The 26,957-nt window shown below is 46.7% G+C and overlaps 1 protein-coding gene across 1 annotated transcript in view; it reads left to right on the top strand.

Moving 5' to 3' along the window:
• Positions 1 to 357: 357 nt before the first annotated feature.
• Positions 358 to 26,957, top strand: part of VSTM2L (V-set and transmembrane domain containing 2 like) — a 104,928-nt gene continuing 78,328 nt past the window's right edge. The window contains exon 1 of the mRNA XM_042466333.1: positions 358 to 632. Within this exon, the coding sequence (XP_042322267.1) occupies positions 464 to 632 (169 nt within the window). The 5' untranslated portion in view covers positions 358 to 463. The remainder of the gene's footprint in view (positions 633 to 26,957) is intronic.

Below are 26,957 nucleotides of genomic sequence, written 5' to 3' on the forward strand. Positions count from 1 at the left end.
ATCTCAATCCCATTTGTAATCCATTCCAATCCCATTCCCAATCCCTTTCTAATCCCAGTCCCTTTAACAATCAATTCATAATCCCAACCCCAATCCCAACTTCATTCCCAATCCCAATCCCAGGCCTCTCAGTCTGGGGGCGGAGACAGGTAAGGAAAGAGGGTGGGGTGGGGTTGGGGGTCTCCTTTGGTGAGCCTTTGCTCCCCTCCCTCCCTGCCAGGGATCCCTCCGCCGCCGCCCACCGGCCGCAGCGCCTCCTCCTTCTCCTCCTCCTCCTCCTCCTCCGCCGGAGGGAAGAGTCCCGCAGTCGCTCTCTCGCTCCCTCCGTCCTTCGCCCAGACCAAGCAGCACCAGCAGCAGCAGCAGCAGCAGCATCAGGCTCATCCCTTGCAGCGCTCGCAGCCCCCGGGAGCCTTGGGGAGCCCCTCTCCTCCCATGTGAGGGCAGCCAGGCGGGGCTGGCCATGGGGGCCTCCTCGGCGCTGGCCCTGGCCCTGGCCCTTGGCCACTGGCTCCTGGGGCTCCAGCCTCATCCCTTCGCAGCAGCAGCAGCAGCAGCAGCAGCCGCCTCCCCGCGGAGCCCCTCCTGGGCCCAGCACCCCCACCTCCCCACCTCCACCTCCAGCAGCAATGGTGAGTCCTCGCAGGGGAGACCGGGGGGGGGGGGGGCTCAATCCTTTGGGTCGGGGGCTCTGAAAATAGGGGGGGGGGGTGTTGATTTTGGTCGGGGGGGGGGCATCCAAAGTCAAGGGCAGGGGGCTCGTTCCTTGTGGAGAGGGGGTCCCAAAATGGGGGACAGGACGGTCCTTTCTATGGGGCAGGGGGGGCGACTCAAAACCAGGGGCAGGGTCGGGGGTGGCTCAAAGTGGGAGGGCAGGGGTCATTCCTTTGGAGTGGGGCTGACTCACAATGAGGGCCAGGGGTCTCCTTCCTTGGGGTTAGGGCTGACTCAAAGGGGGGGGCATTTATTTGGCAGGGGGGGACAAAGTAAGGTGTAGGGGGGCTCCTATCTGGGTTGGGGGTCTCAATTCTTTGCACCTGGGGAGACTCAAAATAGGGGTCTCTTTCTCAGGGCGCCCCCTGGTGGCAAGGGCAGAATGGCAAGGAATGGGGGGCACTCTCCAGTTTGGCTCCTGAAGCCACAGTTGCCTCCCTTGCTACAATGTCCCTCTCCCCCTTTGACCATCCATCTTCTGGTCACCAGTTTCCTTTTCTCAGCATCAAACTGGGCCAGACTGGTCCTGGACTGATGGCTATGGGAGGCTGTATGTGTGTATGTGGTTCCTCCTTTGCTCCCACCCCCCATTTGCGGAGGGGTCCAGATCTCTGTAAGCACCCGAGGGACCCACTTTCTGGGAGTCTGGGGTCAGAGAGAGCAGGATTAGACCCCTGGGAAGGCTCATGTGGGGTGGGAGGACCCCCCCCCCCCATTGAAAGATTGGAGGAAAGGGGGACACAGTGCCCTGAGACCCCCCACCTGCGCCTTTTGCAACTTCTGCAAAAAAGGGGGCTACTCAAAAGACCCCCAGCCCTCCAATCCAGCCATGCAAACCCCAAGCCTTTTCTCTTTACTGTAACTGATTATCTGATTTATTCTGCATTTCCTATTCAGGTGTGCAGCTTCTTTCTGAATTTTGCATTGTAGTTTAACTATTGCATTTTAGCATTGCATTTTCAGTGTTGCGTTCCAGTACTTTAGAATCATAGAATCATAGTACTGAAGTAGTTCTAAATGTTTTATCCTCTTGTAAAGCCCCATGTGCATGGATGGCAAATAAATGATGATGATGATGATGATGATGATGATGATGATGATGATGATGATGATAACCCACTATTATTATAAACCGAACACTTGTTTAAAAGAAATCGCTTTGCGTACTGTTTTTTTCAGACTGAGACAGCTAGGTCTTTGAGCGTTGTTACTCTTTTTTGCACTGGAGAAGACTGAGAAAAAGGGAAGGACCATAAAATAACATCAATCAGGGAGAGGATTATAGACGCTGCCCTGGAAGATAAATGGAAGACTTACTTAGATGGGGCTACTCCAGAGAAACTCAAGGGACTGTAGGCATGCGTTCTGGTTTATGCATAGGTACATAAGTGCTTAGGTGCGCAAACCTTATTATTATTATTATTATTATTATTATTATTATTCCCCAGTTTTGTGGGATGGAGAAGCGTTGATGCAAAGCAGGGCGAGGGGATGGTGAAAAAAGGCAGAGACCCCCCTTTGCAAAATATTTATTCATGGTGCCATTGAAGGATCCAGTGTCCGGCAAGGGAGTGGGATTTGGGGGGATATAGATGCACATATGTGGTGGTTTGTGCACCTGTGCATTTTAGCTATATTTAATTCTGTTTTAATGTATCCCTTTTCTACATTTTTAATTGCACTGGTCTTTCATTGTTGTGAGTTGCTCTGGGTCCCAGTTCTCAGAAAAGAGTGGGATACAAATATAATAATAATAATAATAATAATAATAATAATAATAATAATAAAGAATACATGCCTCTAGTCCCTGGAGTTTCTCTGGAGTAGCCCCATCTAAGTCAGTCTTCCATTTATCTTCCAGGGACTCTTGTACGGTCCTTTCCCTAATTGATTTCATTTCATTTTATTGCCATTCCTCTTTTCAGTCTTTCCCGGGTGCAAAACAGTAATAATGTTCAAAGACCTTGTCTGGAAAAATCAGTATGCAAAGGGATTATTATTATTATTATTACTATTATTATTACTATTATTATTATTTTAACAAATGATCAGTTTTAAAAGGGTAATAGTTTAATTCTGTTTTAATGGACACTTTTGTATGTTTTTAATTGCACTATGCTTTTAAATCATAAGCTGCTTTGAGTCCCAGTTTTGGGCGGAAAGCGGGAGAGAGACAGCATAGCGTAGTGGTTTGAGCATTGGATTATGACTCTGGAGACCAGGGTTCGAGTCTCAGCTCAGCCATGAAACCCATTGGGTGACCTTGGGCAAGTCACAGTCTCTCAGGCTCAGAGGAAGGCAATGGCAAACCTCCTCTGAACAAATCATGCCAAGAGAAACCCCATGGTAGGTTCACCTTAGGGTCACTGTAAGTTGGAAACTACTTGCACACAAAACCGTTGTCGTCGTTGTCATCGTCATCATCTCCCTTCCTTCCTCTTTGCCTTTCTTCTCATCTCTTCCCAGCGATCCTTTCCCTGCAGAAAGTGGGTATCATTTCCAATTTCCAGTATCCTTTCCCACCAGAAAGGGCTTGGTATATATATGTGTGTGTGTGTGTGTGTGTGTGTGTGTGTGCAACAACATTCCTGGCCAGCCTGATGCAACCAGTATCAGTTGGATTTGTGTACCTCTTCCTCACAACTATCCAGCCCTTGTGTTGGAGAAGCCAGCCAGGGGGGCTTCAGGAACCCCTTCCATCGATCCTGGAATCGGGTCCTGCAGCAAAGGGTGCAAAAAGCCAAGGTGATCCTAGGCTGCAGCCAAAATGGGGACTCAATATGACATCGCTACAGATACTTAAACATGGTTTTCATGCCACCTCTTAACCTTCTCTTCAAAGAATCCTAGAGGTGTTTTGTTAAACATGACTAATAAACTAGATCAAGTTACAGAGAAGAAATATGCTAAGATAATTTTATATATGATTACACTAGCTAGATTACTATTTGCACAATGTTGGAAAAATCCACAATGTCCCAAAATAGATGTATGGTTATCTAAACTGAAAGAAGCGAGAAATCTTGATTTATTAACAGCCGCTCTGCAGGATAAGGCAGTGGATAAAGTGAACGAAGAATGGTATTGTGTGGATCTGTATTGGAGTATATGTATATAATAGGTATATGCCAGCAATTTTGAAAATCTTGTTGTTTTCTTCTTAATTTTTGGTGTTTCCACTCAATCTAAAAATGATGGAGTTAGCGGAGAAGTTTTCTTTTTTAGTTTTTTCATTTGTGTGAACCTCTTGTGGAAGTTAATGTAATCTGGCATTAGAAGGGAGTCTTGGAAGTTGACTGATAGAAACATGACTATTTGGTATAAAGATATGCCTTTGTTATTTTGGAATTATGTTGAATCATTCTGTCTGTAAGTATGTTTTTTTTTGTATGCATGTATATTTGTCCTTTATATTTCAAATAAAATTTAATTAAAAAAAAAAAGAATCCTAGAGGTGGGAGATACCCCCAAGAAGGGTCATCCAGTCCAACCCCTTTCTGCCATGCAGGAACTCACATTCAAAGCATCCCTGACAAATGGCCATTCAGCCTCTGCTTAAAGACCTCCAAAGAAGGAGACTCCACCACAATAACAGAGTGCAAATGGCCATCCAGCCTCTGTTTCAAAACCTGCCAAGAAGGAATCATGGAATCCTAGATTTGGAAGAGACCTCCCAAGGGTCATCCAGTGCAACCCCCTTCTGCCATGCAGGAACTCACCATCAAAGCACCCGTGGCCATCCAGCCTCTGCTTAAAAACCTCCAAAGAAGGAGACTGTACCACTCTGTGGGTCAGCATCTTTCACTGCCGAGAAGCTCTTACCACCAGTTGGAAACTTACTGTTAGCCTCCAACTGAAGCAGATCCATTGAATCAATGAAACTGACCTAGGTATGGACTCACCCCTGAACAGTTGGTTCAATGCACCTTCTCTCCTTCCTTAGACAGAGTCCCTTTTATTTGAACCGGCGCTGGGTTGACAAAGTAGTTATGCAGCAAAGTATTTTAGTGAGAGTCTGAGCTGCACTGATGGTTGTTGTCATGTTTCCAAACAATTCAACATGGTTTAAAAGTACTGGCATTTTAATACGGTCATTTACTGAACTGTCTTTTAAATTTTAACCATTTGGTTTTTCAGATGTATCTTGTCTTAACCCACGAAATAAGCCCAGAATATGAGTTAAATTAGCAAGTGAATAGCAATGTTCTAGCTGGGACTACCTGGTGAGATTGATGGGTAAATAGTCATAAATGCTGTGTAGGATCAATGTTGACTTCAAAGCAACAACTCAGCTCTCCTCTGGTACAAGGGATGCAGGGACTGTTTGCTCAGGGTTTGTTGCTATAAAGATGCATGTGTATATTCCTTCCTTGCAAGGGTGGAGCGATTCCTGCTGGCCCGCGGAAGCTGTGAGTAGCGGCTGTGTTGCCGAGCGTTGGACTGGGAGTCTCTTGGCCGCCACTCACTTAATCACCACCAAACCTTTTATTAACGAGGCTGAGAAGAAGTGAGGAGTAAGTGGGTCGTGTATAATAAGCCATTTACATTCAGGCGGTGAAGACCAAAGGGATAAAAAGGAAAAAAGAAAGTATTGTGTGCTAGTATGGCTGGCTGCTTAGCAGACTGGAGATTCGTCATTTCGTTATTTGCCAGCACCCCTCCCTCCCAGCCCAACCCCAGGAGCAAGAAGGAGGGCTCCGGGACTTTCTTGAGGAGAAAGGGAACAGGAAGGCATCCGGTGTGTAAGGCTTGACCCATTTGTTTGGCCAGTGGGTCGCCATGTCAGCTGGATTCATGGAAAGTCATACAATCATAATAGAGTTGGAAGAGATCCCAAGAAGGGCCATCCAGTCCAACCCCATTCTGCCAGTGCAAGCTTGTTTCCTTCTGCTCCAGAGAATAGGAGACAATGGAGCAATGGATGCAAAGGAGAGAAAAAGAGATTCCAGCTCAACATTAGGAGGAACTTTCTCACAGTTCAAAATTGGAAGACACTCCCTCAGAGATTGATGGAGTCTCCTTTGGAGGTCTTTAAACAGAAGCTGGTTGGGCATCTGAAGGGAGTACTTTGATCGCGGGTTCCTGCATGGCAGAAGGGGGTTGGGCTGGATGGCCCTTCTTGGGGTCTCTTCCAACTCTAGGACTCTAGGAGGATTCTAGGAGAAACAGCTCAAGTCAGCAAAGTAGAGCAGAATCTCAGGGGCACATGGTTTCTCCTCTCGTTTCTTGTCAAATGGGGGCCATTGCAAATTCTACATCTTGTCACAAGGCAGAAGAGGAGAAATGGCTCAGGATTTGCAGATGTTCTAGTGGAATCAAACAATCCTAGTGCTAGAAGAGACCCCAAGGGGCCATCCAGCCCAATCCCATACTGTCATGCAGGAATCCGAAATCCAAGCGCTCCTGACAGATGGCCACCCAGCCTCTGGTTTAAAACTCCCAAACTGAAGCAGATTGTACAATGTAAGCAACTATTTGATTTTAGAATGTATATGATAGAATCAAATTTAAGCCCAGGATAAGAGAGAGTACAATTATATAAATGAAACACCAAGGCCTGCTGGGGAGATTCAGTGGATGGGAAAGAATCTGGGAATGTAAGACGAAACCTCCGTAGCTCCATCCAAGACTCTGGAGATCAGGGTTCAAATCTCCACAAGTCATACTCTCTCGGCCTCAGAGGAAGGCCAAGGCTATCCCTCTCTGAACAAATCTTGCCAAGAGAACCCCATGATAGGTTCGCTTTAGGGCAGGATGGCCAGAGGTCCTCCTTTTCCAGGACATATCCTACATTTCAACCTTCTGTCCAGGAGGAATTCCAAAATGCCCTCCATTTTTGAGCATGACTAAGAAGCATGAATTTATATTTATATTAGCGTTTTTAGTTTTTAGTTTGCAATGACCTACATTTTCCTTGACTGTCCCACATTTAATGGTGCCTTGTCCTCCTTTGCCATTATAACATCTGGTCACTGTGGTTTAGGGTCACCATAAGTCACAAATGAAGGTGCACCACCACCACCACAACAACAACAACAACAACAACAACAACCATCTATAGTGTTGAACCTAGTTGAGGAATAAGGTTCAGGACCATGGATAGTCCCTGCAAATGTGCCTAGTAGAAAAGGGAGTACCTGTTATAAATCTGACATGGATTCAGCAATCCCAAAAAATAGAGGTACGGACTGTCTCTAGGCAGAAACAACTCCTCTCCTGATCCTCTGTTGCAGACAACCAGAGTGGCAACATGTATGTTCAAATCATCTGTGGAGCCACTCATGTCTCTGCTTATTGGCTGCATATAACCGCTGCTTTTATTTTATTTTAAGCTTAATCCAGACAAGACAGATGCTCCTGGTTAAGAATACGGATTCGGCCTGTGTTAGGTGGGATTACACTGGGGTTTGCAATGTGTGTGGGGGGTGCTCCAGGATTCAGCCGTAAGCCTGGAAACCCAGGTTTTTGCAGTGTCCAGGAGTGCATTTGCACAGTTAAAACCAGTGCACCAACTGTGCCTACATTCCTGGAGAGGTCTGATCTGGCCTTGGAAACACATGCCTTGATTCCATCTCATTTGGATTAGCAGAATGCACTCTACATGGAGCTGCCTTTGAAAAGCACTCAGAAACTTCAGTTGGTCCAAAGAGCTGCCACCAGATTGCTACAGGGAACAACTGTAGCAAGCTCCCTTGTTGCAACAGCTCCATTGGCTACCAAGGCTATAAAGCCTTATACAGCTTGAATTCAGGTTGTCTGAAGGCCCACATCTCCCTTTATGAGTCCGTCATAGCTCTAAGATCACCAGGAGAAGGCCTTCTCTCTGTCCCACCACCTTCTTAGGGTCATTTGGAACAAAGGAAACAGGACCTTTTCGGTGGCTGCTCCCAAGTTCTGGGACTCGCTCCCTCTTGGAAGGACTGTGTCTCCCTATATAAACCTATCCAAGCTCTGAGATCTTTGGGAGAGGCCCTTCTCTGTGTGCCACCACCTCTTCAGGCTCCTTTGGTGGGAACAAGGAAGACAATGGGGACTTCTTGGTGGCTGCTCCCAGACTTTGGGTTCGATTCCCCGCTCAGTCATGAAACCCACTGGGTAACCTTGGGAAAGTCACATGCTGTCAGCCTCAGGGGAAGGTCAAGGGCAAACCCCCTCTGAACAAATATTGCCAAGAAAACCCCAAGATACATTCACCTTAGGGTCTCTATGAGTCAAAAATGACTTGAAAGCACACAACAACAACAGCAGCAAGGCTCCTTGATCTGCAGAGTCCATCATTGCATTGCACAGCTGCAGCTGTTCACAACTGCTTGAGCAGGAGCTGACAAGCGCCAGCCCCAGACAGATGTGCGTCTGGACTCTGCCAGCTCCCCAGGAAACAAATTTCACACCTGAGCTGTCAGGATGTGGTAGTCGGGGCGAGATGAAACTTGTCCCAGTCCTGTGAGAAGCCGCATCTGCAAAAAGCATAGCCTGTCATCTTTGCCTTTGATCAAAGTGTCCTGATTCAAGCGAAACTGCTTCCTGTCTCTGGTGCTCCTTTCAGAGATGAGGTCTGACTTCCTGAAGGACATCCAAGGGCCAGAAACCCCACAGTCCTGGAATTGGAGTAAAACAGGAATGGCAGGCAAGACAGGACTTTTCAGAACTGGGAAACAAACCTTTCTGAGATCCTTGAGGAGATGGAGCATAACATTATGCTGAAGGGGTTAAGCGGCAGCTGTGCAGTGGAGCTTCATTAGTGAATGGAGGCATTGCACAAACCAGTGCACAAGCACATCTCCACATGTGATGCACAGTACACAATGTACCTTATTTAGAAAAGCAACGTGCAATATGCCTCTCTGCACAATGGCACCACCTTGAATCATAGGATCTTAGAGTTGGAAGAGCCCCTAAGGACCTGTCATCCAGCAATACACAGCTAGAGCCCTCCTGAAAGATGGAAACCCAACCTCTGTTTTAAAAACCTCCAAAGCTGTAGAGTCCTCCACCCTCCAAAGCATCCTATTCTTGGACAGCTCTTACAGTCAAGAGGTTCTTCCTAATGTTTAGATGGACTCCCATTTTTTTCCTGCAATCTTCATCTGAATAAAATTATTCTGGAGAAGAATTTATGCACACCTAAGACAGCAATAGGATTTTGGCTACTGTTCCCTCAATCCTGTCCCCAGAACTGAGGCTTTTTAAAGGTTCATATCCTCAAGGACATCTTGAATAGTTCTTCTCCAGAAGGAGCACACTCCTTGTAAGTAATCTTGGCTACTTAGACGGTGTGCTGGACTGCAGCTTTCTTCATCCTCCAACAGCGTCACCAGTGGGTAGGCTTGCCATAGTCCATATTTTTTGGTCCCTTCAATTTGTGATTTCCCAGGGTTTCCGGAACAAATGGCAACCCTCCCAATAGGCATGATGGAAATCATAGCCCAACACTTTTGGAGGGAACCAAAGTTGGGGAAAGCTGAGTTAGAGTAGTAGTCTTAGAGGCTCCCTAGGTCCTGGGAGATTTGCCCATGAATCACCATGGATAGGGTTTCATTGCCACATGCATATTGCAGGGCAAACATTCCCATCACTTCTCTGCTTTCATTTGGAGCCGCTCAGTCTGCACATCAGCGTGATAGCTGTAAAGATGTGGAAAATACCAGTCGTGTTGTTTAACCTGTCAATGTTGCTGTGAACTCAGGGAGACCAGCCACCCATGGCCGACCTGTGACCCTTGCAGACCCTTGTCCAGCAGTCTGATGGGGGGGGGGGGGTTGAATTTTAATGCTTTGTGTTGTTTTTAACTTGTGCTGTTTTAAATTTTGTTAGCCATCTTGAGTCCCAATACTAGGAGAAAGGCAGGCTATCAACAACAACAACAACAACAACAACAACAGAAGCAAGACCCCATCCCTCTTTCCTCGTCTCTTTAAATCTCTCCTTTGTGCTCATTCCTATGCCAGGTAATTCCCGACGCAGGCAAAGAGCTTACGCCATGCACCTTGTGCCAAAATACTAGCCCTCTCCTTGTCCTTCCTCTCACTTTAAAGTATATTTCTGCAAATTGCCCAAAACCCTCTTTTCTGTTCTTTGCTGCCAAGGGACAGAGACTGCCTTTCCACCCGGAGGCATCTGCCAGTGTTGCAGTGAGCACAGAAATGCCTTCCTTCCCTCCCTCCTTTTCACTGGGCCAGGTGAATAGTTGGACCGAATCCCTCTTGCCCTTCCTTTGCCCTCTTGTGTTTCTTGCAAACCCAGGCTCTTGCAGGATGAGCAGACAACAAAACAAAGTGCCAGCCTGGCATCTCTTTCTAGATGCCCACAGTAACTGGCTTGGCTCCCTCACCCTTCAGGAGGCTGTTTCTGCTGCAGTACACACACATCCCCTTTCCTCCTCTTAACTTTCCCTTCAGGCAAACACCTTCAATTATTCATGCCTCCATTGCAGGCAGCCTGTGCATGCCAGGAGGTGCCACGCCTGCCGCCCACACAACCGCCCTTCCTCCCAGCCAGAAACTTCCTGCTCAAGCCAGGCACTGAAGTGCTTTGCTAAACAGCCACACAGACATACACAAAAGGGGGGGGGGGACGCTGTGGTTCGCCATTGCTCCATTTGCAAATACCGTGGCTAATGCGCTTAGTGGCTGGCAATTGAAGCAGCAACACCCAAGAGAGCCACTCTTGTCACAACACCCGGACACAGACTCCCTTTGTTTCAGCCACTGAGGATTCCCCTGTTCTTCTGTGGGCTTTTTGGGGATATGTATCTTTTCTAAGAGCCATCCACAGATGCTGGAAAACTCAGGAATAAACTCTTCTAGAACATGGCCACATAGCCCAAAAAAACCCACAGAAAACTATGGATGCCGGCCATGAAAACCTTTGACTTCACATCCCTCTTCTGTTATCTCATGTGGAAACTTTGCATTCACCTGATTTCTTCCAGTTTCCAGCAGGGAACTTTCCAGCCACTTCAGTTTTTTATTGCAATGACTTCTGGCTGCTGTTTTACCTGAATTGTGGCACCATCACCTCTAACCTTGTTCATAGGATCATAGACTTGGAAGGGACCCCAAGGGCCATCCAATCCAACCCATTCTGCCATACAGGAAATCCCAATCAAAGCACTCCCTGTGACAGATGGCCATTCAGCCACTGTTTAAAGACCTCCAAAAAGGGGGACTCCACCACCCTCCAAGGGAACATCTTCACACTCTCATACATTATTTAGCCCACTTGCTCTTATTGTCAGGACATTCCTCCTAATGTTTAGTTCGAATCTCTTTTCCTGGAGCTTACATACATTGTTCTGGGTCCTATTCTCTGGAGCAGCAGAAAACAAGCTTGCTCCCTCCTCAAGTGACACCCTTCAAAGACATAACAAGGCTCTCATATCACCTCTTAACCACTCTTCTCCGGCTAAACAACTACCCAGCTCTCTAAGTTGCTCTTCAAGGTTTTGGTATTTCCAGACCCTTCACCATTTGGTGGCCTTCCTTGGACACATGGCTCCAGTTTCTCATGTCCTTTTTGAATTGTTTTGCCCAGAACTGGACTCATTTTATTCCAGTGAAGTTTGACCAAAGGAGATAACAGTGGCACATTACTTCTCTTGATCTAACAACTATAACGTTATTGATGCAGCCTAAAATTGCATTGGCCTTTTAGCTGCCATCACACATTGTCTCATGTTCAACTTGTGGTCCACTTGGACTCCAGTCCCTTTCACACAGTGTAACTCTCTTTAAGCCAGGTGTCCTCCATCCTATATCTATGCATTTTGTTTTTTTCTACCCAAGTGCAGTACTACATTTCTCCTGTTGCAATTAATTTTCTTAGTTTTTGCCCAGCTTTCCAATCTATTCAGGTTGTTTTGACTTTGAACCTCTCCTTTTGGGTGAGCTGCTCCTCCTATTTTGGTCACCCTGCAAATTTGATGATGAGCATGCCAGGTTTCAAAGCAGAATGCACACTCTGTTCAATGTGGCTCTTGCCGGGTTTTGCATTTGAAAGAATGTGAAAAGGAAAGAAAAACCCGTTGAAGTGCCCTCTTGTGGAAACAGCCTCCATCTCACAGCATCTTTTTAAACAGCCCTCTCTTTCTGGAAAAGCCAGGCACTGGGCGCAGCAAATGGTGCGCACGCGGGTTTTTCTCAGCGGGTGAAAGAAGGAGAGGGACGTGAGATTTTGATTCCTCTGCAACATCCCCTTCTGCGCTTTGCTAGGAAAGAAGGAATCTTCTGCTGCGTTTTGCATTGAGAGACGCATTCACTGGCTGCTTTCTTTGCTTATTAAAATAGATTTCTAAATTGCCTTTCAGGACTTAAAACCTCTTACAAGGAGATTACAATAAATAAAAGGCATGATGCAATCAGAGAAATATAAATTTATCATCTTTAAAACGGTGTTCCCAGGCCGCTCTAAAACGAACAACAGTAAAAATCCATAGCTCAGCATGGTCCAATGCAGACTCAGGTTGACAAATCCCAGGGCCTGCCCCGAGCCTCCACTTTCCATGGGTCATCTCTGGATGCAAATCCTCCAGTTCTGTGGGTCTCATCTCTAAGCAGGAGAAAAGGGCTCTGGGCAAGCCTCAGCTAGGCTTGATGCAATGTGCAAGGTTTCATGGCCCCATTCACATTTACAGATAAATTGGTGGCGATTTGAATGATGGATCGATTCGACAGCGGAGCGTGGTTCCCACAACATTGCTGCCCCGATCCATTTTCCCCCCCTCCAAAGTAATCCACTTGTGGTTCCCATTCACAAATGATTCATTCAAATGATTCTGTTCCAGCCGGCCGAAGAGAAAAATTTGAATCGATTCCAGCCACATGTGGTCCCACTTGCACAGATACGTTTATCAAAAAAGAAAACAGAAAAAAATCAGTGTAAAAATATGTGTTTAAATGGTCTAGCGCATGGCCCACCCACTTCTCGGAATTGCTTCAGCAATTTGATTGAAGTGGGAACCAAGGCATTTGAACCAGTTAAAAACTGATTCAATCCGGTTTAAAAGATAATGGGAATGAGGCCATTGATTTTTGTTTGCTTCAACTTAAAAGACCGCGACGTAGGGTGTATATACATTTACAGTACATGATTTACATGTGGTGTTATAGCATTTACACAAGTGGGGTGGTATATGGGATACAGTCCTTCCACATTCACTGGGGTTCAGGGTGAAGGACCCCCGTGAATGTGGAAAAACTACAAATAAAAAAAGACAACTCTTTTTACATAAGAGAAGACCTCTCTAGGGATCTCCAGGTCCTCCAGTGCAACTCTATGGGAAACATCGGCCAGAAGTTGAACATGAATCACACGGAGGACCTACAAATGCCTAGAGAAGTGTTCCCTCCAGGACTTCTAGGTCTCCAGCACAACTCTATGGTCGCCCTCTCTCAGAATTGTGCCAATTCCTAGAAAGAACATATTAATCAAATCCACAAATAATCAAATCCAAAAGTCAAAGCTGCCACTGTGGAGGGCCATCTGTACTACTCAGCTTCCTCCTCCCTCCCAGTATTGTGGTTCCGGCCAGGACTCACCCTTTGCTCTGCTCTTCATGCACTTCTGGTTACAAGCAAGTGAGCTACATTAAATGATCATGATTTCTAAGTACAATGGGCCATTGGTACTGCTGGGATTTGGTTCCAGGACTATCACCACCACCCCATGGATACCAAAATCCATGGATGCTCAAGTCCCATTAAATACAGTGGCAAGTGAAATGGTGTCCCAATATAAAATGGCAAAATCAAGTTTGCTTTCCAGAAATATATCAATATTTTCATCAAGCCATGGATGCATGAATCGTGGATAAGAAATCCATGGATACCAAGAGCTGACTAAGGCGAGAAGGAATAATACTCTAATTTCGTCTTGACCTGGAACGCCCCTTTATAGAATCGTAGAATAATAGAGTTGGAGTGGACCCCAAGGCGCATCCAGCCCAACTCCCTTCAGCCATGCCAGGAAGACAGAGGGCCAACCAGCCTCTGTATAAAAACCCTCTGAAGATAAAGAAGCCACTAACCCTCTCTGAGGCAGCAGCAGTTGAACAGCTCTTATCCTCATGACCTTCTTCAAATGATGAGCTGGAATCTTTTTTTTCCTGTAGCTGAATCCATTGTTCTTCTAAGGTCTCAGGAGCAGCAAAAGCAAGCTCGCTCCATCTTGAAGCTGATTTAAACAAGAGCTATCATTGGAAATGCAATGCAGAATAATAGGATGGGGAACACCGGTAAAGGGAGACTACGGTGAAAGGGAAAGGGACTAGGAGTCCTAAACAGTGGTGATGTGGCAGCTAAAAAGGCCAATGCTATTTTAGGCTCATCAAAGCAGTAACTACTTGTGAAGGGATCTAGGAGTCACGTAGACCACAGTGAACATGAGTCAACAGTGTGTGATGCGGCAGCTAAAAAGGCCAATGCAATTTTAGGCTGCATCAATAAAAGTATAGTGTCTAGATCAGGGAAGTAATAGTGCCACTGTATCTGCTTTGGTCAGCCCTACCTGGAATATGTGTTTCCAGTTTTGGGCACCACAATTCAAAAAGGACATTGAAGAAACTGGAGCGTGCTAAAAGAGGGCGCTAAAAAGTGAAGGGGGCCGGAGAACAATGTCTAGTAAGGAACAACTTAGAGAGCTGGGGATGTTTAGCCTGGAGAAAAGAGGTTAAGAGGTGATATGATAGCCTGTTTAAATATTTGAAGGGATGTCACATTGAGGAGGAAGCAGCTTGTTTTCTGCTTCTCCAGAGAACAGAACCCGGAACAATGGATGCAAGCTACAGGAAAAGAGATTCCACGCTCAACATTAGGAGGAACTTCCTGAGAGTAAGGCTGTTCGACAGTGGACAGACTCCTTCCGGAGGGTGATAGAGTCTCTTCCTTGGAGTCTTAAACAGAGGCTGGATGGCCATCTGTCAGGGAGGTTTTGATTTGATTTCCTGCATGGCAGAAGGGGGTTGGACTGGATAAGGGCCCTTGCGGTCTCTTCCAACTCTACGATTCTAGGATCTATCATATGCTAAGTAATAGTGCCACTCTATTCTGCTTTGGTCAGGCCCCACCTGGATTAATCCAGTGTCCAGTTCGGGGCACCACAATTAAAAAGGATGTTGAGAAACTGGAGCATGTCCAAAGGAGGGCCACCAAAATGGTGAAGAATCTAGAAACCACCAAGCCCTATGAGGAGCAACTCAGGGAGCTGGGGATGTTTAGCCTGGATAAGAGAAGGTTAAGAGGTGATATGAGAGCCCGTTTTAAATATTTGAAGGGATGTCACACTGAGGAGAGAGCAAGTGGTTTTCTGCTGCCCAATGCTCATGTTTTATCACACCGGAGCTTTTTGCAGCTTTTTGCAGCTCAGATCCGGGTGACTGTGGGTCCAATGATGCGGATTCACATCATAACGTGAATATGTTATCACCTTGATTTCATTTCCATGGGAGCTCCTTCTGTGGCCTTCTGCAATGAATCCAAATTGACTCCTCACTTTGGTGAATTCAGTACAAAAGTGAATTCACAGTTTGCATTCAAGCTCACTTCGATTTTTCACTCCAAATTGGTCTGGTGTGGAATGCAACTTTGCTTCCCTCCAGTACACCCCCCCAACCTCCAAGAGGCAAATTTTCCGATGAGGCTGCACTGCAATTTTGCCCCAGTTGCTTCTGTCGCTCAGAAGGGTAGATAACAGGATGGAGGGAATGAACAGGAGGCTGAGGGAGATGGGAGCAACGGAGGGGCCATCAAGAGGCTGAGGGGAGTACAAACTCCAGTTCCAGAATTCCATAGCCTCAAGCCAAGGACCCCACAACAAACTCCAACTCCCATAATGATATGATGATTGATGTATGATGATGAATGATAATAATATATTTATTTTTATTATTTTAAAATTATCTCTGGCTTTACTTCACGAACGAAGATTCAAAAGGACTCACCCACGCTTCTCAAGCCGTTGAGACTAAAAAGGCCAGTCCAAGATAAACAGGTTCGGTTGCAGAAAGCACATTTTAAAATAATAACAATAATAAGTTATTAGTTTGCTGAGTCACCAGAGCTCTCTGGCAGAGAAGGCTCAATGTCTCAGGACACTACAGTTCCCAGAATTCCATAGCACTGAGCCAGGACAGTTAAACTGGATTAAACCAGATTATCTCCCCAGTGTGGATGCAACCTAAGAGAAGGCAACGCTACAAAGCGAAGGAGAGATAGATGAAAATAGATGAGGAAATGAACAGGTGGATAATGTCGATGTGGCTGAAATGGATGGGGGCTCTGACACGGAGACCCTTTGAATTGGCTGCCAGGGATGGGAGAATAGAAGGGAGGAAGAAAGGGGCAGCTGTCATTCCGGTGGAATGGAGCCAGGTCCCCTTCTTCACCCCGGAAGTGCAAAGGTTCAGGAGGCATCCCAAGCCCCCACTGGCATGCGCAAGGGTCCAATTGAATAGTTTTATTCCCATGGATGCACCGGTGGTGGAAAACAATTGCACTCACTCTGCTTTGCCTGAATCCGTATCACGTGACTTGCCTTGGATTCGATTCTCCTTCAGTTCGGAAGGGCAACGGAAGGGAAAACCGGTGTGATAAAAACACTCACGTTAGGACGTGAATCGTATAGCTGAAGCAGGAGGTCACCCTGGATCTGAGCTGCAAAAACCTCCGTGTAGATAAACACTGAGGACAACGGAACAGATGCAAGCTCCAGAAAAGAGATTCCACCTCACACGTTAGGAAGAATTTCCTGACAGTAAGAACTGTTCGACAGTGGAAATCACTCCCTCAGAGAGTTATGGAGTCTCCTTCTTTGCAGGTCTTTAAGCAGAGGATGGATAGCCATCTGTCAGGTATGCTTTGATTGAGAGTTCCTGCATGGCAGAAGGGGGGTTGGACTGGAGGGCCCTTTGGGGGTCTCTTCCAACTCTATGATTCTATGTCACCCCTTAACCTTCTCTTCATAGAGTCATAGAATCCTAGGGTTGAAAAATACCCCCAAGGGCCATCCAGTCCAACCCCGTTCTGCCATTCAGGAAGACACACTCCAAGCCTTCCCTGGCAGAGATGCCCAGCCGTCCTCTACTTTAAAAGCCTCCAAAGAAGGAGACTCCACCAAGGCAGCCTATCCCATGGTCAAACAGCTCTTACTGTCTGGAATTTCTTCCCAATGTTGAGGTGGAATCTCTTTTCCTGTGGCTTGAATCCATTGCTCTTAGCCTCTGGAGCAGCAGAAAACAAGCTTGCTCCCTCCTCAATGTGACACCCCTTCAAATACTGAAACAGAGCTATCATATCACCTCTTAACCATTTCTTCTCCAGGCTAAAGATTGCCAGCTCCCTAAGTCTCTTTTCAACCCCCCCCCCCCCCCCCCTTTAGACACACTCCCTCTTGTCAATAGGCAATATTCTCTCTCTCTCTCTCTCTCTCTCTTTGTGTGTGTGTTTTAATGGCAAGCTGTGGGCATCACTTAATGTTGCTTAACGGTACTTAATGTACAACAGTTAATGACATCTCCAGGGGTTATCACTCACTCTTGGGTTTTGACCCAGAAAGTTCAGAGCTTGTGACCATCCTGAGCAGGAAACCCTAATGCAGAATGAAAAATACAAAAGGCTTCCACATTTCCTTGTAATTTTTTAAACCTAGTTTAGGAAAAAATAACTTTACAGGAAGTGGGAGAAGTACTACTATGGTGGCCACTATTTAGGATATCTTGTCCTGGTATCTATCCACCCGAAATCCCAAAAATCCAGGGTGCCTCTGTCGGCCAGTTGGATTTCTTTTGTTATCTTTTCAAATTCTAGCTAGAGAGGGGTTTGCAATGGCAATGTGTGCTCTCTCTGTCTTAATGAGTTTCAGTTATAGTTCTAGGGCCCAAGAGTAATTACATGACCTATTTACAAATATAAACGGGATGATAGTCTTTCCTCTTGCAGTGACTTCTATTTACTTTGGATCCTCCCGCCCATCTGAATGCTCCAAATTATCCTCTTCCTCCGCCATTTAGTGATGCCACATCCCCCTAACTATAAAAGTAATAAAAGGTTTCAGTTACACTGCAAAAGGAACAAAGTTATTTCTTTTTGGCCTAAATCCAGTTGCTAGTCCCAGCATGAACACAATGACGGAATCAATTGCTTCATAGAATCATAGGATCCTAGAGTTGGAAGAGAACCCAAGGGCCATTCAGTCCAACCTTCTTCTGCAGGAACCCTCAATCAAAGCATCCATGACAAATGGCCATCCAGCCTCTGTATAAAGACCTCCAAAGAAGGAGGCTCCACCAAACTCCAAGGCAGCATCTTCCATGGTTGAACAGCCCTTACTGTCAGGAAGTTCCTCCTAATGTTGAGGTGGAACCTCTTTTCCTGGAGCTTGCATCCATTGCTCCATTTTCTCCTAGTCTCTGGAGCAGCAGAAAACAAGCTTGCTCCCTCCTCAACATGACATCCCTTCAAGTATTTAAACAGGGCTATCATATCACCTCTTAACCATCTCTTCTCCAGGCTAAACACCCCCAGCTCCCTAAATCTCTCCTCATAGGGCTTCATGGTTTCCAGACCCTTCACCACTTTAGTCGCTCTCCTTAGGACATGCTCCAGTTTCTCAAGGTCCTTTTTGAACTGTGGTGCCAAGAACTGGATACAATATTCCAAGTGGGGCCTGACCAAAGCAGAATAGAGTGGCACTACTACTTCCCACAGTCTAGACACTGTACTTCTATGGATGCAGCCTACGGTGCATCAGCCAGAAGACACATGGTCCTTCATGGACACTTGAGAAGGCTGGAGAACCTGATTGGGATGCAGGTAGCTGCCCTCTCCATGTCTTTCCTTCACCTTGCTTGGTATGCTCTTGAGAAATCCCAGATGTTCAGGTGGTGTTTCCTAATCATTTTCCTTTCTCCCAGAGGGCATAAACCAAAGAGGGCACTGCTTTCCCCATCCCCATCCTCATGGGTCTCCTTCCCTTCCTCCTTCTGGTTGGCGCTGGAGGAGAATTGGAAGCGTGTTCTGGTTTTCAAGGTTAATGCAAATTCCTTGGCAAGGTGAGCAGCTTCAGTCCTGATGGCAATCTCTGATCTGGCTTGCCTTTTTTGTGTGTGTCTTTAATTTATAGAGCAAATTTGAGATAATTCTGCCACTAATATGACAATAAATAGGGTCAGGGGGAAGTATTCTTCTCTGCCCACTTAGAAAACAATCACCGTCCCTTGGCACTCGGCGGCACGTTCGCTGTTGCCCGCCAAGGCCGGCACTTTCGCCTGGAAAAGGGCAATTGCATAATTACTGGAAGGAATCAGCTCATCGCCTGATACAGCCTCTCCAGTTTTAACAAAGCCAGAACAAAAGAGGACAGATGGCTTGCCGGAAGGGAGGGGAGGACGATGGCACTCCTGCTGCCTATCGGGTACTGACTGCAGGCAGAGGATGCTTCAGGAGACAAAGGGGTGGATTATGGTGCTCAGGCCAAGGAGAGCATGGAAAGAGAAGGTGGCTTGCACAAAGAGTGGCCCATGTCACGCCAAGGAGATGGTGCGCCATATTGAGGGCAGGCTGTACTATGTCACCTGTTATGGCGACCCCATGACTTTCATAGCATTTTCTATGAAGAAGTATTTAGTGGTGCTTTGCCTTTGCCTTTCTTCGAAATACAGCCTACAGCACCTTGGGTTCACAGGCAGCCTGCATTCCAAATACTAACCAGGCCTGAACCTCCTTAGCATCCAAGTTATACAAATCATAGAAATTGAATCATAGGCCTCATTCCCACTACCTTTTAAACTGGATAGCAATTTGGTTTGAACTGATTCAAACGACCCTGGTTCCCACTTAATCTGAATTGCTGAAGCGATTCCAAGAGGGGGTCCATGCTCCAGAACATTTAACCCACGCCTTTTTGACGCTGATGCTGCTGGAATTGGTAATGCTGTTTATACTGAGTTCGTATGCTACTGTACTAGAAGCTGTGCCATGGGACCATTCAGACTACCTTTTACCCCTGATCAGGAACCAAATTATGCACATGAAGTTCATATTCACCCCGAATTTCCCACAAGCGAATTTGAGTTTTGCACACCTGTTCCAGGGCAAGTGCCCCTTGGTGCGGGTCCTTTGGAAACAGAGTAAAAGCTGTATCTTTTGAAAAAAACTGGGTTGGGCGAATATGAACTTGTCCCCAATCATGATCGGTTCAAGTTCAGGGGAAGGATTTGGGTCAGAGGGAGGGCAGTGGGTGGAACATGCCTCCCTTTCATCGAGGTGACAGAGGAGGAGGAAGAGGATGAAGCCGGGGAGGGGGGAAGGGGACAGTGGAGGGCAGCATTGGGAGGAGGAAAAGGAGGAGGAGAAAAAGGCAGGAGCTGGAGGATGGGTACCAAGGGCAATCAGGGTGATGGATGGAGCCAGGGGTGCCAAGGGCAGAACTGGGGTAACGGGGGAGCAGGAGGAGGAGGAGGAGGAGGAGGAGGAAGCCGGAGAAAGGGTCAATTCAGGGCAGGTCAGAGGGAAGGCAGGGAACGGAGCAAGCCTCCGCTCTCGCAGACAACTTTCTCTTTTTATTTTTTATTTTTGACAGACTATGCGCATGCTTTTTGCTACAGGTAGATACATATATAGGTAGAACGTGTGTCTGCTTGTGTGCCACTTTCCCTTTCATTTGCTTGCTCCCAGCATGCATTTTGCAAAAGGCTTTTTTCTAATTTTATATGCAAATGCTACACTGTGAATATTACAAATGTTTCTCTTTCAATTTGGCAAATTGATACAGAATGCTTTTGCTACATATGTGTATTCTGGGGTGGCAATGAGGGAAAGCAAAGGATGCAGAGATGGCATTCCAAGGTGAGGAATTATTATTATTGTTGTTGTTGTTGTTGTTGTATGTGTATGTGAGGCATTCTGGGGTGGCAAAGCAAGAGGTTGCAGAGATGGCATTCTGGGGTGAGGAATTGTTATTGTTGTTGTTGTTGTTGTGATGGGAAGAGGATGCATGGGGGAGGCAAGGGCCTCAGAGGTAACATTGGGCTGGAAGCGAAGGGGAGGCTGGAAGGCGGCGGAAACCCATGACTTTGGGGAAGTCACATTCTCTCAGCCTCAATGGCAAATGGCAAATCTCCTTGGAACCAATCTTGCCAAGAAAACCCCAGGATCAGGTAGTTTTAGGGTTACCATAATCTGCAGTGACCCAAATACACACAACACACACCCCTGGAGGTTTTTAAATTTGACAGAATATGTGCACACTCCTGCCTGTTTTTTTTAAAAGGAGGGAGAAGCACACTTCCGATTGCCCAATGGCTGCAGGAAACGTCACCTATGACAAAAGCGGAACTGAACTTGATTGACAGCAAAGGCACCTTCATTTTAAACCGGTTTCTCCGCAGGAGCTACAAGGGTATTCAGGGTTAAAATACCCTGATTGTGGTAGTGGGCACTTGCTTCCGGAGGTATTGGGGGGGCCGAATCTGCCCAGTTCCATCCAGTGCAAAAAGGTCAGTATGAATGGGGCCTATGTTAATTTTTGCTTTTTTGTACTGAGCCATTCTACTATGTTTTTGCTTCAAGTATTTTCTGACTCTGCTGAGTAAAGCTATTTTCAGCCTGGCACAGACAGCCCAAAAAGGGCGGTCTGCTGGCGCCCTGGTTTGCTCCACGAGGAAGCCGCAGGGGACAAACTGCGCGGCTTCTTTGGGGAACAAAAAGTACCTGCAAAAAGTGGGTTCTTTTTGTGGCGTCATAATGACGCTGCAGTGAGCCAATGGTGGTGCCCATCTGTACAGGGTGCCACCATTTTGACATACAGAAGACATGCTAGGGTTGCGGGGTGTTTGTAAGAGACGGCCTGAGGCTATGGCACCAGTCTGTACCGGGCCTTTGTTAATGTACCTCCAAGACTTTGCTGTTATTTTTACCTCAACATACACCCCAACACTGTCTTCCTGAATGGCAGAATGGGGTTGGAATGGATGGCCCTTGTGGTCTCTTCTATGATTCTAACTCTAAGTTTCTATGATTACAAAGAAATAGATTCCACCTCCACATTAAGAGCTGTTCGACAGTGGAACACACTCCCTCAATGGAGAGTGATGGAGTCTCTTTCTTTGAAGGTCTTTAAACAGAGACTGGATGGCCATCTGTCCCAGAGAAGACTTGGATGCTTGAGTCCCTATGTTGGGAGAAAGGTGGGATATAAGATAATAATAATAATAATAGGATTATGTCTTTCTGCCTGGAAGAATGAGGTTGCACTGGATGGCCCTTGGTGTCTCTTCCAACTCTAAGCCTGGATGGCTTTTGGGGTCTCTTCCAAATTTATGATTCCTTCTTGGGAAGTTTTTAAACAAGAGGCTGGATGGCCATCTGTCCAAGGTGGCTTGGGTTGTGTGTTCCTGCATGGCAGAAGGGGGTTGGACTGGATGGCCCTTGGGGTCTCTTCCAACTCAATGGTTCTTTGATTCTTACAAAACCAGGTGGAACCTAACCTGGACGGCAGAGGGAGTCTCCCAGTGGGCTGACTTCCCTCTGACAGCTTGTTTGGTGCTTCTTGGCTGATTCAGCCAGGTCTCTTTGGCTGGGAAGGGAGAAACCTGTCCTTGCCGGAGTAAAACAAAGCTGGCAATTCAGTCTCTCTGAGCACTCTGAACCACCATAAACACCACGAATGATGACAAAGAATAAGCCATACTCAATTGCCATCCCCACCCCCATAATAACAGTCATCAAAAGAGCTGCAGGAACAGAAACATTAGAATAGTATTGACAGCCAGGCCCAAAGGCCTCCATCCTTCTGCAATGTCCCCCCTGTTGATCACACTTCCTAAAGGCCTGTGGTCTAAACTGCTTTCTGCTGTGGCTCATGTAAGTTAGGGGCTGCCTCCTTTGTGCTGGGGAGAATCATACAGAATCATAGAATCCTAGAGTTGGAATAGACCTCAAGGGCCATCCAGTCCAACCCCATTCTGCCATGCAGGAACTCTCAATCAAAGCATCCCCATTGACAGATGGCCATCCAGCCTTGGTTCAAAGACATCCAAGGAAGGAGGCTCCACTACAGTCTCCAGAGGAGTGTGTTCCGCTGTCAAACAGCCCTGACTGTTAGGAAGTTTCTCCTAATGTTTAGGTGGAATCTCTTTTCCTGTAGTTTGCATCCATTGCTTCAGGTCCTAGTCTCTGCAGCAGCAGAAAACAAGCTTGCTCCATCCCCAATATGACATCCCTTCATGGGGATACCTACATCCTCCTAACCCTTGCCCATGTCAAAAGAGCAGCATTCAGACAATCCAAGAAGTAGGGTTCCAACTGAACAAGAGAACAATGGATTGCCTGAATTCTGCGCATTTGGTGGCATTCGGACCTGAAAAGCAGTAAAATGAAAAGCCAGCACAGTCTGGATATAAACTCACCTCTTCTGCTCATAACTATTAGAGAAGTGGAGCTCAGCAGCTCTGCTCAGTGTATGAACATGTGCCTTGAACATTGGAAGCGCACCTTCCAACTGTCCAAGTTTTTCAGGCACAATCCCAATGAATCCCCTGCCATCCCATTTCTTCAGCAGTTTTTAAAATGTCCCAGTTTCTTTCTCCTCCCACCACTTTCCCCCTTATTCCTCCGTTCACTTCATTTTCTGCAAGCTGAGTTCAATGTGTAAAAGTAGCTTTGCTGTTGTTTTGTGCCTTCAAATCGTGTCTGACTTATGGCACCCGTAAGGTAAACCTATCATGTTTTTTTTTGTTGGCATGATTCTTCAGAGAAGATTTGCCATCGACATCCTCTGAGGCTGAGAGAGTACGACTAGCCCCACAATGGGAACCCATGGCTGAGCAAGGCTTCGAACTCTGGTTTTCAGGTTCATGGTCCAAGCTGAAACCACTATATGATGCCGGCTGTTCAAAAAGAGAGTAGCTTGCTCTCAATTTATTCAGAAAAAGGGAAAGGAGAGGATAGGGCAGAATCTTGTCCTTCCCAGTAGGCTTGGGCAAAAGCAATTTGCTGCGGGGTTACCCTGGCCCTAGTGATGCCACTGGCCAGTGCTATCCTCTGAGGCTGAGAGACTGTGACTTGGTCACCCAGTGGGTTTTTATGCTCAAGTGGGGAATCGAACTGTGATCTCCACAGCTGTAGTCGTTGACTCTTAACGATTCTATGACTCTAGATGTTCCCCATTAAGAGACCATTGCCAGAGGTCTAGCCCAGCGCAGGGCCATTGAGATCGATGGATCTCAGTGTGTGGAGCTCTGCTGATAGCCAGGGCTGAATGAGTCTCTTTGGAGGAAGAGCTCTTGCTGCCAGCCCTCCTCATGCTCTCCTGGTTGTACCTACAAAAGAAGCACAGGCTGGCATTGCATTGCGTCTGCAGGCCAGTTAATTGGCTGCTGTTTGCAGAGAACTGGGAAGTACTGAATGCAAGGACTTCACGTCACATGTGTTTCTTTGGCTGGATGTTACTAGGGAGATGTTGCCAGGGAGAGTGTGGGTTGGCAAGAGGGACACATGGCCTGCCCATGTCTCATTTGGCCTGCAGAAGTGGCCATTAAGGAGGTGGAAAGAGTGGTTCTGCTTTAGTCTCTGGGTGCAGGTAACACTTTCCCTTATGCATGTGGATATCGTTGTTGGAGCTCTGCGGGGGTTTACTATTCACTTGCTCCCTCCACAATGCGCAAAGATACCACCTGTACTTTACTGGAAAGAATGATCTTTTCCAAGCCCCACATGGCTGTGCCATGCTTCCTAGTGAGAAGGCAGGATCTCAGAAGTCCAACACTCAAACCACTGCACCATGCTGCCTCTTATAGCATTTTCTAGTCAAGATTCAGAGGAGGTTCGCTCCCATTGCTTTCCTTTGAAGCTAATACAACTTGCCCAAAGTCACCTTGTGGATTTCCAAGGCTGAGCGGGGATTCGAAACCTGGTCTCCCTACTCCAACACTCCAACAACTACACCACATTGGCTCAACTCCTAGTGGCTTATTATATATATTCAGGGATACTTACTTGGATCTTGGAGATGTTTGCTTCCTATCTCATATTGGTCAGAAGAGAATCCTGCTCACTGGTTCATCTGGCTGCTGCATGGAACTCATGCAAAGCTTGGAAAAGATCTTTCTTTGGTCTGCAATGCCCAGAATCCCCCTGACAGCATGGTCCTCACTGGGAACAGAGAACAAAATGGAGGGATAGCTTATCCCATTGCTAAAGGTAACAAGTGCCCTGGGATGCAGGGTACAGTAGCAGGGAAGCCATCCCTGGTGGGTCAAGCCAGTCCTGGTCAAGCACAGGAAATCTCGGACTTCTCCAAAGCTGAAGGGAGACTCGGTAGCAGGCTTCTCCCCCATTCTAGGATCCTTCTTGAGAGGCCAGCAGTCAGGATAACCAAATCCAAAAGGGAAAAGGAAAGAGACATAAAATGCAAGTCAATCCAGAGGTCAAGAATCCAAATGCATTCTCAAGATACTTCTAAGCTGCCTAGCCTTGAGATGCCAAGTAGTTAATTGTGAAGTCGAAGGCTTTCATGGCCAGCATCCATGGCTTTTTGTGGGTTTTTCGAGCTATGTGCCCATATTCTAGAACAGGGGTAGGCAACCTGCGGCCCGCGGGCCAGATGTGGCCCGGCGAGGCCTTGGGACCGGCCCCAGCCTGGTCCTGCCACCAATTGCCGCTGGGGCCTTTGCCCTCTCGCGCGCAGGGGCAAGGGGGGCAATTGTCTATAGACGCCTCAGAAACATGCATTTATATTAACATTTTTTTAAAAATCAGCAAATTTTTTTGCTTGTCCTCCACGTTTTTAAAAAAAGTGTCCACCACAGTGGTTCCTCGGGATACGAAATACCCAGGTTACGAAATTTCCGGGATACGAAAAAATCCCATAGGAAATAATTGTTCCGGGTTACGAATGTTTTTTCGGGTTACGAAAAATTTTTTGGTGCTTTTCGGCACTATTTCACACGAAATCGTGGCTTTTCCCCATTAGCGCCTATGGGTTTTCGGCTTACGAAGGCTTTTCGGGTTACGAAAGCGGCCGCGGAACGAATTAATTTCGTAACCCGAGGCACCACTGCATTTGAAAATGTTGTCCTACATTTGTCCCGCTTTATTTATTTATTTAATTTTTTTAAAAAAATTATTTAATTATTTATTTTTTTGGCTTCGGCCCCCCAGTTGTCTGAGGGACAGCAACCCGGCCCCCGGCTCAAAAGGGTTGCCTACCCCTGTTCTAGAATATTTTCTTCCTAGAACATGGCCACATAGCCCAAAAAACCCAGTAGTTAATTGTTCAGCCTTTCTCATCTAAGCTTCTCCAGGAGGTGTCGAATCCTACACCGCTGCCTTTCCCATCAATGTGCTGCAAGGAAAGGAGGTGTCTTTTTGGTGTCCCCAGCTCTGGCTGAAGTGGGGCCCATTTTCCTGAAGATCTTCATCAGCTGCATCTACTACCAGCTGCTCAGATCCAGGGAACAGCTGCCGTCTAGAGCTAGAAACTTTTTGAGGTCTGACTCCTCTGTATGGGATTCCTTAGATGTTGGGCAATGGGCTTGAGGTGGGGGTTGGGGTCTGCTTGTCAGACTGTCCCCTTTAGAAGGCTCCTCTGATATGCAGTGTTTTCAGTTTACAATCTGTAAGCCAATTGCCCCCAACAAGAAGAGTACTCATTTTATCAACCTACAAAAGAATGGAAGACTGAGTCAACTGTGGAACCCTGGGATCAAACTCACAACCTTGTGGCTACAGAACCAGCATGTAACCACTGCACCACCAGGGTTCCTAAGGCTCCTTCTGTCTCAAGCCCATTACCTAATGCATTTGCTGGCTCCTCCTGAGAAAGGCACCCCACACTTTGGCACCAGCAACTCAGTCACTAAAAATATAGAAGTCTCAAGTCGAGTCAGGGGGTCATTTTGGCCAAGTCAAGCCACTGAAGTGACTTAGGTCCAAACTGAGCCTGAGTAAATTGACCCAAGTCTACATCACTGGAATGAAGCCTTTTCCTTTAAAAGTTACTCTTCCTCTTCCTCACTGCTTTCACATGCCTTTTGCTCAGCCTCAGTTCCCCACAGCTAACGTAGATGCTTTCTGAAGGACCCATTCTGCTCTGCAGAAGCAGGAGGAGCGGATCTTAGAAGCACTTCAGCATCTTTTGGGATTGCTTTAGCTGTGCATTCCTGCATGGCATGGGGTTAGAGATATCCCTTGTGCCCCTTTCAGATCTTAAGATTCTATGATTCAATGCCAGGATCGTGGCCAAACTCAGTC

The sequence above is a fragment of the Sceloporus undulatus genome, chromosome 4 (genome assembly GCF_019175285.1).
Source record: "Sceloporus undulatus isolate JIND9_A2432 ecotype Alabama chromosome 4, SceUnd_v1.1, whole genome shotgun sequence".
Lineage (NCBI taxonomy): Eukaryota > Metazoa > Chordata > Lepidosauria > Squamata > Phrynosomatidae > Sceloporus > Sceloporus undulatus.